This window comes from Pavona decussata, unplaced genomic scaffold (assembly GCF_977016875.1).
Source record: "Pavona decussata unplaced genomic scaffold, jaPavDecu1.1 SCAFFOLD_12, whole genome shotgun sequence".
Classification (NCBI taxonomy): domain Eukaryota; kingdom Metazoa; phylum Cnidaria; class Anthozoa; order Scleractinia; family Agariciidae; genus Pavona; species Pavona decussata.
In genome coordinates, this window is record NW_028145435.1 from 1,684,151 (window position 1) to 1,699,045 (window position 14,895).

At 42.8% G+C, this 14,895-nt stretch overlaps 2 protein-coding genes across 2 annotated transcripts; both read left to right on the top strand.

Annotated features, from left to right (window-relative positions):
- Positions 1-2,279: 2,279 nt before the first annotated feature.
- LOC146488007 (uncharacterized) lies at positions 2,280-5,103 on the top strand. Its single transcript, XM_085124393.1, has 3 exons — positions 2,280-2,591; positions 3,946-4,203; positions 4,689-5,103. The coding sequence occupies exons 1-3, from the start codon at positions 2,411-2,413 to the stop codon at positions 4,790-4,792; spliced, it is 543 nt and encodes a 180-aa protein (XP_084980519.1). The 5' UTR covers positions 2,280-2,410; the 3' UTR covers positions 4,793-5,103.
- Positions 5,104-6,919: 1,816 nt separating this feature from the next.
- On the top strand, positions 6,920-14,827 carry LOC146488008 (uncharacterized). The gene is made up of 4 exons (XM_085125220.1): positions 6,920-7,482; positions 10,698-10,969; positions 12,144-12,437; positions 12,908-14,827. Exons 1-4 carry the CDS (start codon positions 7,076-7,078, stop codon positions 13,372-13,374), a joined length of 1,440 nt encoding a protein of 479 aa, XP_084981346.1. The 5' UTR covers positions 6,920-7,075; the 3' UTR covers positions 13,375-14,827.
- The last annotated feature ends 68 nt before the right edge of the window (positions 14,828-14,895 follow it).

Sequence of the window (14,895 nt, forward strand, 5' to 3'; positions counted from 1 at the left end):
TTCTAGAACCCAAACTTCAGTTTCGTTATTCGTGTAAAGTCTGTAAAGGGGATGATAATGATTTCTGAGAGCCATCTTCTTTTACCATAAACCGCCGCCTTTTTGAGAAAACGATTTTAAGAAAACTTTATTAACACACATTTTTATCTTCTGAGTTTTATTGCATGCAGATCATTTTTCCTCTCTGAAGGTAATGAACGTATCGAATAAGTTTGAGATGACTTAGAGTTAGAGAAAAACTATCCAAATAAGAGATTATCGAAGTTGAAATAATTTGAGTAGCGAGTAATTTGTCTACGCTTTACCATAGTTAAGCATTTGAATTTTACCAGATGTCTCGTCCGTAACAGCCTGGGGGGTGGATCTGGAAAACTATAAGGTGTTTGAATGTAAAACTCCATTGCCCAGTTTTCTAAGACAAGGGTTCTTAACAGTTTTATTTCTCGCATCCTCTTCAGTTTTACTCCCTCCCTTGATCCTCACGTGCACCCTTCTATTTGTAATGCTTAAATCAAGGCGAACCGTACCGTCAACCATGTACCGTGAATTTCACGGCTGAAAATGGCGGACAAGTGCACCTTGACACTGTCCCGATGACTGCAAATAGCCTCCACGCTTTTCGTCATTTATGGTGTATAAGGAAATGAACTCAGGGGTACGTAGCCTCCAACGTAGCCTCTGTTTTACCGTTATCCCGTTATGATTTACGGCGAAATAACAAGGAATTCTTCTGAGCAACCCAAAGCGTCTCACAAAAGTTACCATGGGGGATCGATCCTTCATGGCGGCAGCGCCACGGCTACAGCTACAGTCTTCCCATAAGTATTGGGTCTGCTTGCACCGCAAGTGATTTTAAACAGAAACTTAAGACATTTTTATTCAGTAAGGCATTTCCTTAGTACGATTAGTTTATAATTAGCCTTTTACCTTTCTTATAGCCATTGTAAATATTGCCATCATATAGCCAATTGTAAATATTGTAGCTTTCGTCTTTTTATTCCATAGTGATTGTAATGTTTACGGATTCTTCTTCTTCTTCTTCTTCTTCTTCTTCTTCTTCTTCTTCTTCTTCTTCTTCTTCTTCTTCTTCCTTTTATTATTATTTATTCTTTTCTTTTGGATTTTATTCTAATGCCTGTAATGCGCATTTGATTATTTTCAAAGAAAATGCGCAATATAAATATTAACTTATTAACTATTATTATTATTATTATTATTATTATTATTATTATTATTATTATTATTATAGACGTTCTTTTGTCTTGTCACGCAATCTTTCCTCCTCAAAGAGAGGAAAGATTGCGTGACGAGCCAACAGAGCGTCTACTAGGTATGGGGAGGCTTCCTCTAACGCACATGTTCTTTGGCTCGAGACATCACGCACGCCTCCCCACTTGAGAGTGCGTGACGTGACGAACTTCTGCGTAAAAGGCTAAGCTATATAAGGGGTACACAGAGACTTCACTCTTGCATGTCACGCTTCATCTTGGATGATCGACCGTCTGAACAAATCACGAGACCAGTTAGGTTGGTACAGACAGCTTCCTATTGTTTTATTAGCCATATCAGTCGCCGCGCCAATTCCAAGTTTAAATTAGAAAAAAAATATAAGTTCGTAAAACAATGAAATGAAAGTGTGACACAGGAATGTATGGTTTTGATATTAAAAATTTTAGACCGAAAACTAAGAATCATGCTGTACAACATAATCAACAATAATCAACTGACAATGCAATGACTGACTCAAGATTTAAGCTGACTTCTCAGTAGCTTTATGGGAAACAGCATCCACGGAATCCAACTGTTACGTTTTCTGAAACTTGAGATGGAGAAAAATCCGGGGGAGGGGGGGAGGGCATCATCTCAAAAGTGACATGGGCTTTTAGGGCTTGACTGTTCACAGTCCCCTATTTTCCATGGGATTTTCGAGACTCGTACGCTTCAGTCGAACTCCCGCCATCAGTTTGTAAAAAACACAACCTGGGGAGGGTGTCTAAACTACCAAGGGGGGCCCTAGTCAGGGTACGCAGCCTCCTCACTCCCGCTCCCCCTCAGTAGTTTACACACTCTCCCAGGCTGGCTTCGCACCAAAATGGCGGCGATCGAAGCGTACGAGTCTCGAAAATCCCACGGAAAATAATTGACTGTGAACAGTCTATTTAAGGCCAAAATACGTGGTTTCACCTTACTTACAAGCCAGACATGCCCGACATCAAGACCGCTCGGGATCGGTTAAAGTTATTATGGTTTTAGTGATATAAATGGACGAAAATAGCTGAGTGGGGATTCCCGGGCCTAGAGGGCCCATTCTTTCTGATTTCAACTGACATTCAGTTATTCTCACGCGCCTGGAGCAGAAACTGCTTTGTTTGTAGATAAGTCGTTTACGGAACTGAATTTACAGTTTAGTATGAATTCGTTATCAGCATACGTCGTATTTTGCTTATGGCTTCTTGCTATTCAAAGAGGAGATCTGCGACCGCCTCCATGCAAAAAAGGGAAGTTCTATGAAGAAAGTGTCTTCGCCTATTTCAACTGCAGCATTTGCGCGCAACAGGCTCATTACAGCAACTGCGATCTTTGCTGTCCGAGTAAGTTAATTGTTTTAGATTAGAAGTTTATACTTCAGTTTTGTTTCTCCAGTTGATTCCTATGAACTACCAACGATAGATGTTAAATGATAGCAAGACATTTTTGATTTTGCAAGTCAGCACATTGCTAGAATCTATTTAGCATTTCGTCATTACTGTTGCTGTTGCGTCATGCAACATTATTCATTTTGGGCAGTATTTTTCCCGTAATGCTCTTCGTTTTTAAAGTTTTCCGCATGGCAAATCTATCCGTGCAAATGTCAATTCGCTTAAAAATGTTTTTATAATAATTGCTTTTGTTTGTAGGTTTTCAGGAAAATCCAAAGCTTTTAACAAAGTAATACGATAGGACACAGGAAGTCGGGGAACATACCGAATCTGTGTGGCACTGAGGCATTTCAAACTTGTGCTTGTAAAGCACTTTTCTAGATATCAAATGAAAGTTGCGACATGGAACAACTTCAGTCTTCCATTTACCTTATTTTACAATTACAAAGAGTCTTTCCCTTGTGACAGTCGATTTGAGTTCCGTATTAAATATAAGTCTGAAATTTCGGACGTACTATACCTCGCATAAAGTGAACAGTTTGTCAAACATACCATTCCCATAGAAATCAACACAATTTAAGGTTTCAAGTTTACACACACACAAAAAAATCAATCTTCATTCCGCCCTCACAACAAGTTTAGCTGGTATCTGATCTGGTAAGGCCGGGAAAGAAAGAGGAATTTCAGTTGTCGGGCGCGCGAGGCGAGGGGATGAGCACGCCCTCGCTTTGCGTGCGCGCGCGGTTCCCTTCTGTCAGGTTTTCTCTTGATCCGCGTACGTCAGACAGAAAGCGCACCCAATTTATTTTCCTCAGCGTTTCAAGATGCATTCTTTATCACAGTTTTCTACTTTCATACCTGATAATCTTACCCCGTAAAAAAAAAGCTTCCAATTACACTCCCCAGACATGATCCAGCAACGTTTATCCGGATCAGAATAACTGTTTGTTTAAGACGAAAGGTTGAACCAAAATATAGTACAAACGGCAATTTTTAGTGCGTTACAATTAAACAACAGCGAAATTTGAACCTCTCTCTATCTTGGTCATCTGCCGGCGAAAATATCCTTGGATAATTTCTTTGCATTCTGATAGTCTTTTAATGGAATTTTGTCATTATATCTTCGCTGCTATCAACCGAATAGCGTCTTTCTGATTTTCGATGTGTTACTAAAAATAGCGTGATACTGTCCCGTTTAAGGGTTATTTTAGAATAGGCCGGCCCATGACTCGACAGTTGAATCCGACGAAACATTCAAAGTACACTGTCAATGAAATTGAGATATTTCTTTTATCTTTTCAAACAGTAACAGTGACTCCAACAAGTGCAATCAGCTCCGCTTTACCGACGACAAACCCGTCTCCAGTAATTCTCAAACCGTTGCCGAGTTCGGAACTACCAGAAGCCAATAATAGCCCCTCTCATGGTGAACAACCGTTTATGAAGAAAGAGTTGCTCATCACCATAGCCTTTCTAACTGGATTCGTGGCTGTTGTCGTTATAGTAGGGTCACTGGTGCTTGTCATCAAGTGCTGCGTGAAGTCAAAGAAAAGTCGACCTTCAAGTAAGTATAAACAGACTTCGTTTTACTGATCTGATTATGAGATCATCTGGCGCTCTACCCATGCATCCTTGCGGTTTTCTCAGGCTCGCGTTCGTTGATATAATAATCAGTTGATTTTCAGGAATATCGCGGCGCCAAGTTGGTCACGCAACAACAATGACCACAACAGCATTAACAGCAACAGTTAGCCTAGCCTGACAATTACAGCAACTTTCTTGAAAATACATGAACTGTAAGTGTCCCTCTATTGCCACTTGTAAAACAGCCGGCAAAAACAGCTGTTCGATTTTTTTCTTGAATAGGGCCAAGACAAATTAAGTGAATTTTACTAAGCTGTGATGAGCTGAAGACAGCTACATGAAGGACAAAAAATATTGAACAGAAAGCGTTAGTTGATCAACAGGACTAATCAATATAGGCTGGCCGGACTGGAAGTGTATTAAAATTGCTTTAATCCAGTATCACTTCTTTGATGCCATTTCCAGGACCCAGACCTCCACTGCAAGAGACCGAACAGTCAAGTGAGAATGCTTCGCCTGCGGTAGTTGGTTATGCTGTTGGGGAGGCCACAGACACACCAACTGGCTGACAAGCTTATTCTGCCGCCGAACAAATAAAAATCTTGTAGCAAATGTAAAAAAACTGTAGAAAAACACAATTTTAGAAATATAGGAAAGCAAATAGAAGCATGGATTGTTTCTGTGTCCATGTTGTAGCTGAGTGCATAGTGTCAGAAACTTCGTCATTTATTTCAGGAGAGTGCGTGATCGTTTTTGTCTTTTAAGAGACGTTGATGGAAGTTATGACCGATGTAACGTTTAACGAACTTTTCTGATTAGCACTTAGCAACGACCAATCAGAATGTACGTACCCAATAAACAGTCGAACCTCCATATGCGACCACCTCTCCTAAGCGACCACCTCCCATAAGCGAACGCCTATTCAAAACACCAAAATTTTTCCAAGTCAGAGTACTATAGCTGGAACCTCTCGCAAAAGACCACCTCTTGGTAAGCGACCGCGACCGCTTTTTGAGGTATCACATAATTTTTCATTGCTTTTAATCTCTTGTAAGCGACCACTTGGCACATGCGGTCTGATCTCCATGTCCGCTTTATGTCACTACTCAGAGTTTACGAGGAACCTTTAGTGACAACCCAGTACTGCTCGTATTGTAACTAGAAAAATGTATGCGATAAGTGTCGGGCCTGTTTTTGGAAGAGACCCCCCGTGGTTTGACTAAATCTTGGCTTTTTGGGTGGTCGCGAGTAACTTTTAGGTACACGCCTGTTTCAAAGCGAATACGAGTCGAAGCGATTAAGTCTTTTGTGAAACGTAACTACTGATTGAGTCGGCCAGCCCGTTTGTATATTGCCCTAGTGGACGAGACAGAGCGAGGTTTACCAAAACGATAAAGAGAGAATGTCATCAGTGTGCGGGGATATGCGGGGTCTGCGGAAGTTCTTGAGCTCGACTCCCTGTTTTCTCTCAGTCTAGCTCCACACTCGTGAGAAACTGGAAAAAGAAGTCAGCGGCGCGCCGAAGCGCAATATGCAACCTTGTTTGTTATTTACCTGCTTTGTTTAGGAAGTAATTGCTTTAGCTACAGGCTGAAAGTCTACGTTGGAACCAAGTTCTGCCTGATTCTATTCGTCTCGGATATTTTATTTGCTTTAGCAGATCTAGGCTCCTCTCCGCTGCCAACGAGTGCTTTCCCCCGTATGTCAGGTATTTGAAAGTTGTCATAACGGGCTTCGCTTGGGAAATGTAGTCTCTACTAAAACAGAGCTGGGTTTCTAAAAATATCTTCTAAGTACTGAGTTGCGTCTCGTCTCAGCCCTTTTTTTAACTGAGGGGCCAGGGTACAATGTATTCGAAACTATCCCGAAGTTTTTACGTCCACTCCGGTGTCAGCCCGGAATCGACATAATCGGTGCATAACTTGAGATGCCACCTGTGAGGTAGAGACAGTTTAGCATTCAGCTTTTTCTCACACAGATAGAAAGAGTAGGGGGTGGGGGTGGGAGGTGGAATTATTTATTTGTTTAGTGGGGGTGTGCGGCTCCATTCTCAAAACACTGACCATATTTAAAAAAACCATACAGTTTGGCGCCGCACGTATCACATACGAATATAGCCTGCGTGCACACGTCTCCTAATTCCTTTGTTGTCCCTTTTCTAATAGCCTTCCACGTAGACGTCCTAAGGGGTTCGTCACGCGAACGCGTGACGAACCCCTTAGGACGTCTGCGTGGGAGGCTACTTTTCTGAGTTCAACAAAGCCTTTTCTGAGTTCAAGAGCCTATTATGCGAGAGGAACAAGCGCGCCTAAAACGCGACGCGACGCGACGCGCTAAGGAGGGGATTTCTCCCCGGAAGGCGTTTGCTTTGCAAATTGCATGTAGCTTTGAGAGGGAAGAGCTGAAGACCTCCTTTCGGGGGTAGAGAAGGAAGAGGTTAAGTGTTGCTGATCTTTGGCCGTAATATGACAGGCGTTGATAGATTCCTTGACAAATTTCTGGGGGAATTTCTTGTATATTATACCTGACATATCAATATCAATCTGAATGAAGATAGTCCTTGTTAGATCCGTCAAATTGACGAAAAGGCATTCACTTCGCGAAAAATACACGATAAAGCCTTTTGCGATCTGAATCTTTCCAATTCACGTAATACTGTATATATATCCGTTTGAAATAACATTTGCCTTGGGGTTGGGGTTTTATGACCCCCTAGCGCATTGGGTTTCAGTGAATGTGAAAGGTATCTTTGTTTCGTGATTGAAAACAAATGCCCAGTTCCTGTGTGCGTGTACTGAGCTACAGGAAGGGCGAAGCGCTGTTGAAGCGACTGGTTTAGCGTACTCCAAAGGATGGCTGGTTCAGATAAGGAGAAAGGAGGGCTCATCACGGTTGCCTTTGCTTTAGTCATCAGCTTCATAGCCATCTGTGTCTCCATAGCTTGTTTGCTGTACATTTTCTTCTTCTCTGCGCCATATGCACAATGCAGCTGCCCTCAGGCAGAGCAACCCCATCATGCGACGCCAGAGATATTGAATAATGGAACAGACACAGCAAAGGAAGCAAGAGGTCCACCGAGGAACAACGAAGTTCGACACGGTGAAGACGAACGCGTTGAGAAACCGGCAGAGGAAAGACGTTCGAGGAAACGCCGGCAAACTCAAACTCAAACGCAGACCAACAGCAACACTGCCTTCGGGGGATACCTTCACAATGCTATTCTTCGACTGCAGCAGCAAGTGATTGTCTTAGAAGGAAGGTAAGATTGGAAAAAAACTGTTGTAATTTACGTGTGAAATGCAAAACGTTAGACCTCCTCGATCGGGCAAACGAAATTGTTTATTTTGCTCGTTTGTTGCCGTGCAAATTAAATTTATAGTTAAATTAAGGTTATAGCAGAGATCGCACCTACGATCAGAAATGTTAACTGTGGAGCGGTATCGTTCAGTTATGTGTATTGATCCGCCATAACCTGCCGAGCAAAACGAAGTTATGTTACAACAACAATCGCCTTGTCAGAGCGAAAAAAATGTCTGAAACGTCCACCGGGTCTTCTTGAAATCCCAGGCCCATCTGTCTTTCAAATACAAACACGATCTCTTGTCAATTAAAAGGTGAGTGTTTATTACTATACTCGCCGTCATCTATTGTCGTAATGGCAAAAACCGCAAGGGGCTTATCATATTCCTTGAACCTCTGAGCTAAGGTTGCCACAAGAAAATTCAAAACGTTTGTAGAATTTTTATGCAAACAAACGACACCACAGGAAGTTACGTCTTCAGATATTTGCCAGTCGCGGGTAGATACGGGATATCCTGAGCGGGGAGGGTAGCTTCCATTAGGGATTTTTCCCAGACTTACTTTTTGGGTCAAAACGGATTGAAAAGACGCATGTTGGATAAAAGAAAAAAAACAACAGCAACAACAACAATACAATACGTACTAAGACCAGATTGCGTCGACTTACTTGGGTAGCCAAAAAGAGAGAAGTTCAGGGAAACGGGTTCAAAGTGAGCAGTAGCCGTCGGTTTTTTAGCCTACATAACAGAAGTTTATTTAGCCAAGCGTGAAGCCATGTTAAACAGGATAGGGTTTTTTTTTGTCACAAACAGGCTCCGCATTAACCTGAATATCAGGCCTTCCCAAGGGGAGCAGGGAGGGGGCAGAAAAGCTTGATACTCAGGTCAGCTTATTATTGGAGAAAAGGGCGCATAAAATAGAGTGGGAGGGGAGGGTGTACGCCACATAATTCATGCCAGTTTTCGTACTTCCTTTTCCCAAGCCACGGAGCCTGTTTACAGGATGGTAGTCTTGGCTGCAAGGTCTAGAGCGTGACACACAAACCTTTGAGTACTTCGATCAATTCAAATGCTTCTGCAAAAGGGCTTCTTCTTTGTAAATTGGTAGAACCCATCCCATGGAAGATTGATAGAAACCTTTACTTAACAGAGAGCACAAACGAGCTCTGGAAAAGAGGTCAAAATTAGTGCCAGCCCGGGTGGAGGTCTGGTCAGATTCTATCAACACGTTGATGACTCACACACTCGTTCCCAGGTTCTCTTTTTTCCACGATAGGAATGAGGTTCGATCACTCAAAGCACAACCTCGGTTGCAGGGACCTGTCTCTTTTGGATGACTCCAAAACCATTTCGCCCCTACTAAACCGAAACAAATGCTAACAAAGACGGGTTTTAAACCTAACACTTCAGTAACGATGTAATCAAAGGTTGAAGTTTGCTAAACTTAAACCGCTGTTGTGTAAGTTTTGTAGTGCCCCTTTTCAAACATTTGTTACCGCTCTCGGCCTAGGGCAAACATCGAATCTAAGTCGCGTCGAATTTATTAGAAATAGTTTCGACAAAGAGTCGACTTACTTCCAGCGTGGCAGCAAACGTCGAAGTTACGTAGATCCTAATTCACAAGTTGCACTCCATGAAACACGGAAATAAGCACGTGTCCACGTGCTATTCACTCGATGCGCGGCTATTTATTGCTTGGACGTGCTAGCGAGATGCCGAAATACAGTGCTCGTCGGGCCTTTCTTTGGCAATTAATTGCGAAAAATAGAAAGAGAAGAAGACTCAAACACTGAGCTATTATTGCAAATAGGGAATTCGCATTTCAATCATTTATATTTTTTTTCATGAAACACGACAAACACATTTCCATTACGCTGTGCGATGTCAGCAATGACTTTCGATAGCTCGCCATTCCTGGTCGCGAAATTGTCTTTGTACAGCGCATGCTCGTCAGGAGGGGAAATAGTGTTTGGCAGATGGGGGAGTGGATATTTTTGTGACGTTTGCGCAGTCCATCACATTTGAATCAATTATTTTGTAATTTGCATGATTTATGAATTGAGTTCAGCGCGTGTTTAGAACGGCCTTTGCTGTAACGCCGAATCACTGTCGCATTGTCTGACTTGGCAAGTCGAACTTATGTTGGAGTCGAACTATTAATTTGAGTCGAACTTAATTGCGGCAAACGTCGCACCATTCATGCGCCTATTTCAAAATTAATAGGTTCGACGAATTAAGTTCGACTAAGATTTGACGTTTGCCCCAGACCTTAGAAGTTACTGATAATTGACATTCTGTAGTTCTTTTGATTAGAAAAAGAAAAAAAACGTTTGACACCGTCGACCATGATATCCTTTTAACTTAATTAAACCTTTATGGAATACAATGAGTAGCTTACAACTGGTTTAAGTCATATCTAAACAATCGTACACAAAGATGTGTTGTAAATGGTTCTTTTTCTCAAATCTGTTCTCTCAAATGTGGGATACCTCAGGGAAAAATGAAAGGTCCTCTTTTATTTCTAATATGTATCAACGACTTGACAAACATTGAGAGAGGCTTGAGTTTTCGATTGATAATGACCCAGTAAAACTGTAAAATCGCTGGGTGTCCTCCTTAATAAAAAGCTAACGTGGCATTGCCACATTGACGAACTATCTAAAAAGATTGCCTCTGAAATTGGCGCTATTAAACGAATTAGACCTTTTGTTTGATTGGGAAAGAAATAACAGCTCCAACGTTGCGGAAATTAAATCAAAGAAGATGATGCGACTTATAAATTAACGCTTTTTTTTTAATCCAAGCTAATTTTATGGAGACAATGTCCCAAATAAGTTATGTACAGTGAAATCCCGATTTTACGATCTTCGATCTAACGATATTCCCGAATTAACGATCAACATTCTGTGTCCCGGCAAAAGTTATTTATAAGTCGGGAGTTCGTTTACAACGATATACCGATATAACGATGTGATTTTGCTGTCCCCTTGCCATATCGTAGAATCGAGGTTCCACTGTACTGCATTTGACGCCTCTGTTCATTTTACACTGATAGATTTCTTTGCTGATACAAAAATGAAACTGGTATTGTGTGATCGGGGCGCGAACCTACCTGCATTGCCTTTCTCTTCGTACTGATGTTTCTCACGGAACATTCCATTTATATTCCTCATAGAACACAATACTTACAGGAGCAATACACAAAGAAACAAGCCCAGCGGCCAGTGCGGGGTCCGCCCGGTACCCCCGGAATGCGGGGAAGAGATGGCGTGGATGGGAGACCCGGGATGGACGGTCCAATGGGGCATCCTGGTAGAGATGGACCCCAAGGGAAAGATGGCCATCCCGGGTCATCAGGATCCCCCGGTCCCCCAGGGGTAAACGGCCTTCCTGGACATAGAGGAGAAAAAGGTTTTAAAGGACAGAAGGGAGAACATGGCCAAAAAGGTTTGTTTGTGTGCTTTCTCCTTCGAAGTAAAGATATCATTCATAACTGAAAGTTTTCCTCGCCACCGCAAATATTTTAAAAGCTTCTTACTGTCTGTCATGTGTTCCAGAAACGAAGGAAATTTGGAAGACCTTCAGGTCGTGTGTCGTCTTCCTTTCGAGTTCATATTTACTAGGAGACCATTACTCAGAGCGTGTAACTTCCCTACTAAGCCAATGTCATAGCGTTTTCACAGATCGGTTTATTTTTAGAAACGCGTGCGAATACAATTTCATGCGAAAATTTTAAAAATTCCAGTCCACATGAGAATTATGCAAAGCTTGAGATTGGTTAAAAAGGCTCGTGTGGAAGCTGAATTTGTGGGAATTTCAAGCTAAAAATAAGTAGGTCTGACGAAATGCCCAGACAAGATGAACGAACAGCAGTTGTACCGTCTCCGTAATGGGCTCCTTTCTCTACTTGTCGTTGCTATAACTTTATGGAAACAAGGAAAAAAAGTTTCTTTTTTCAAGACTTTTTGTGTCTCAAAGGAGAGAAGCGTTTGCACGGTTTTAAAATCAACTAGAAAGCACAAAGTTTTATAAATATTACTTCGCCTTTCAATAACAAGAGGACTTTGAAGTTCAAGATTCAACCAATCGTTACACTTTTCACTGCTGTCAATCACTGCAGAGGGCCTCTTAGAAAACAAGAACGTTTGGCTCAACGGGGTCAAAAGGTCATGTTCGTACGCTGTGATTGGTGGATTTCGATTCACTTTGTCGGTTTCTGTATTTTTGTGGTCAGTCGGTTGTCGCCGTAATTATGATGGACGGCAGTAAAACACGCAAATCGTTAGCTGGGGTTGAAGTTCAGAGTCCGTATGTTATTGAAAGGCGCAGTAATACCACACGGTACTAGCTGAAGTAAAGACATTGTGTCGATTTTACAATGTTCTGACGGGCTCCATGCAGCTGTAGATGTTGCCTTTGTCATCCTTTCTCTAAAGTCATGTGCTATGTAATTTGAGGGTGCGATCTCTTTTTTCTGTTTATCGGACTTCTATTTTGATGCTAGTTCATATAGACTTTCACTATGATTACGCCAATTTGATTGGTTGCATGATCATGATCATTTGTGGCGTATGGTCTCTTAGGCTTATCGTTAACCTTATTGACTTGTGCCCTTGTTTAGGAGACCGAGGTTTACTAGGAATGAAGGGAGCCAGAGGAGCTGCCGGAATACCGGGTGAGAACGGCGAGCCCGGGATCCCCGGTAGACAGGGGATTAAGGGAGACAAAGGGGAAGCTGGTGAAACTACCTGCTATGTCACGGAGAGGGGCAGGCGATTGGAGAAACCTTGTTTGGAGGCTTCTTTGTACGAGGAACCCGGCAGAGATCAATCGAATGGCGATACCGGAGGACTCACGTATGTTCGGTGGGGAAGGACCACATGCCCCGTGGGAGGTGCAAGAATAGTTTACTCAGGTAAAAGGACATTTCACACGCCTAACATGAATAATTAACAAGGGTCGGTTTTAGCAACCTTCTAGTCACTGCTTTTGGGCAACGTTGTTTAGCTTTTAAAATCATGGTAGTATTCTACCTATAGGTACATGGCGCATTGCTTAACGCTTAGCACAGCTTGGACAGCGATCACGGACAAAGACGCCAGTCGACAAAAGTACGAACTTGCCAGTTGCGAAGCGTAGAACGCAAGGATTCTTTTGATCGTGTTTTCCCAGTTTCATTTAGCCTGCGAGAGCAGACACCTATTCCAGCTTTTCCTGGCAGGTGAAGCAAAGCCGCAAGAAGGCGCTTGCTCTCACAGTCTGATGTCTCACTCCGAATTTCTTTGCTCGCAACAGGGAGATCGTCCGCTGACTAAACCGCTGTACTTTATAATTTACCAACCTTGCCTTCTATTTCCACGTGAAAAGTTTATTTTCGTCTCTCAGGGCAAGCTGCGGGAACACGGCACGAGAAAGGCCGAACAGGTGGATCTCCATTCATTTGTGTACCTAATCAACCCTGGTACTTTGGTCAGGTGGATCCAAGTACTCCACTTGGAAACGTGTCACAAACAAGCCCCGAGGTCCTGGCACTAGATCAGACCAGGAGTTCTCTCCACGGTACCTACTTTTATCTGTCATGCGTGCTGTGCCTGGTGCGCAAGCGCAATGTGCAGATAATGTTGCCTGCTCGCAAGGAGTGCTATCGAGGGTGGCACCGAGAGTATGATGGGTATCTGGCAGTGCAGACCAACCGGAAGGACCACAAGGAAATCATCTGCGTGGACCGCCAGTCCAGGGGGCTCTTGCAGGATGCTGAATATGTCCGAGGGCTCTTTGCGAGCTGCGAGACATTCTCCTGCCCGCCATACGTCCAAACTGAGAGACTGCCTTGTGTAGTGTGCACAATGTAAGCTGTAGACTGCGTGCATAGTCCTAGCTTTTATTCGCGGATCATCTAGCGACAATTAGTCCAGTTCTTTTTTTGAGCTACCGTTAGATTCTCGGACACACGATTCAACATTGCACGCAAACGTACAGTACAATTTCTAAATTTTATGGTATATATCCAGCATAGAAACTGTGGCTCGCGATATTACACTTGGTAAGTTTGAATTAGAATGAAGAGGATTGTTAGAGTATTGTTAGGGATTCACACAATAAATATAACAACGCCATAAGGGGAGGGGGGGGGGGGGGGGAGGTTTACATAACCGGTGCACTCGACAAGTGCCCACGTGGTTTAGTGGTAAGAGGGGTTACACTTGACACCACTTATCCACTTATCTAATGAACCTTACAGGCATAACAGAGCAGCTTTCAATTGAGTGTCGTAAAAACAAAACCAAAGTAATAACTCTGCCAGTCACAACAAGTGTAAACAGCGCAATGAGCCAATCATAATTTGAAGCAAATATCCGTAACCGGTGCCAAGCGCGGGAAAACGCGTGCGACCAAATCACAGGTTCTGCTTTTCATTGGTTGAGAAAGTGACACGAGTTTTCCTGCCAATCGTAGCGCAGTAAAGTAAGACCAAAGCAAACTCGAAATTACTGACTTTCGACACTCCATTGAAAACCGTTCTATATTGGCTTCAAGTTTTGAGACGAGGCATCTACATTCTGCTAGCAAAAAGATTGCATGGGTTTTCAAACGAGAGCACGAGACCAGAAAGGCCTGGGTCTTTTTCTCGGCTTTTACCCCCTGACAACTGGGTTGTTATACAGTCAAGACAGCATATTAAAGTTCAGAGTGGGGCTCCAATAAACGCGAGTATCATTTTTGCGATTCGGTGGGTCCTGTTAGGGTACAACTGTTTTATGTCTGTTTCCCTTCTCTGAATTTTTATTTCGTAAATAGATGACAGAACGAGTCCACTGACTCCACCTAAGGGCTGCTGTTTGTGACTCTTCAAAGTCAGAAAGTGGTCAGGCAGGTTTTTTTTGTGTGTGTAGTGCTTTCTCGTTTTCTTTAGCACTTTCTTTGGTACTATAATAATTCCACAGAGCGCTATTTTAATTTATGTTATGAAACCAAAAGTCAGAAACTCAAGAGGTGGGATTAACGAGAAGCGAAAGGCATGCATAACAAGCAAAATGATTAAGGGATTTCGCTTTTTCGTGCGGTGATTTTGTCACGCGCGCGTGTGCTCGCTTCTCGCGCGACGATTCACGAAGGAAAAGAAGGACTGTACGGAGTCTATGCATAGTACAGCATAGTGCCGTGGACAAATACGGATTTTATAACCCTTGCCTTTCTTAGAGGGCTAGAAAGTTCTGCTCCACAACTTTGAAACTGCAGAAACCACACTGTAACCTTGTTACTTTAGTTCCACGACTAATAAAGCAGTGTACATCAAAGAAATAACTGCAATTTGAGTGGTGTTCACCAAGCGCGGGAAAACGCGTGCGAGCAAGTCGCGATTGCTTCTGGTT

Excerpts from the sequence above, each read along its gene's own strand:
- LOC146488007 (XM_085124393.1), top strand. The coding sequence starts at position 2,411 with ATGAATTCGTTATCAGCATACGTCGTATTTTGCTTATGGCTTCTTGCT. Across the intron at positions 2,592-3,945 it reads CTGCGATCTTTGCTGTCCGA|TAACAGTGACTCCAACAAGT; the intron begins GTAAGTTAATTG and ends CTTTTCAAACAG. Across the intron at positions 4,204-4,688 it reads AAAGAAAAGTCGACCTTCAA|GACCCAGACCTCCACTGCAA; the intron begins GTAAGTATAAAC and ends TGCCATTTCCAG.
- LOC146488008 (XM_085125220.1), top strand. The coding sequence starts at position 7,076 with ATGGCTGGTTCAGATAAGGAGAAAGGAGGGCTCATCACGGTTGCCTTT. Across the intron at positions 7,483-10,697 it reads GTGATTGTCTTAGAAGGAAG|AACACAATACTTACAGGAGC; the intron begins GTAAGATTGGAA and ends TATTCCTCATAG. Across the intron at positions 12,438-12,907 it reads TGCAAGAATAGTTTACTCAG|GGCAAGCTGCGGGAACACGG; the intron begins GTAAAAGGACAT and ends TTCGTCTCTCAG.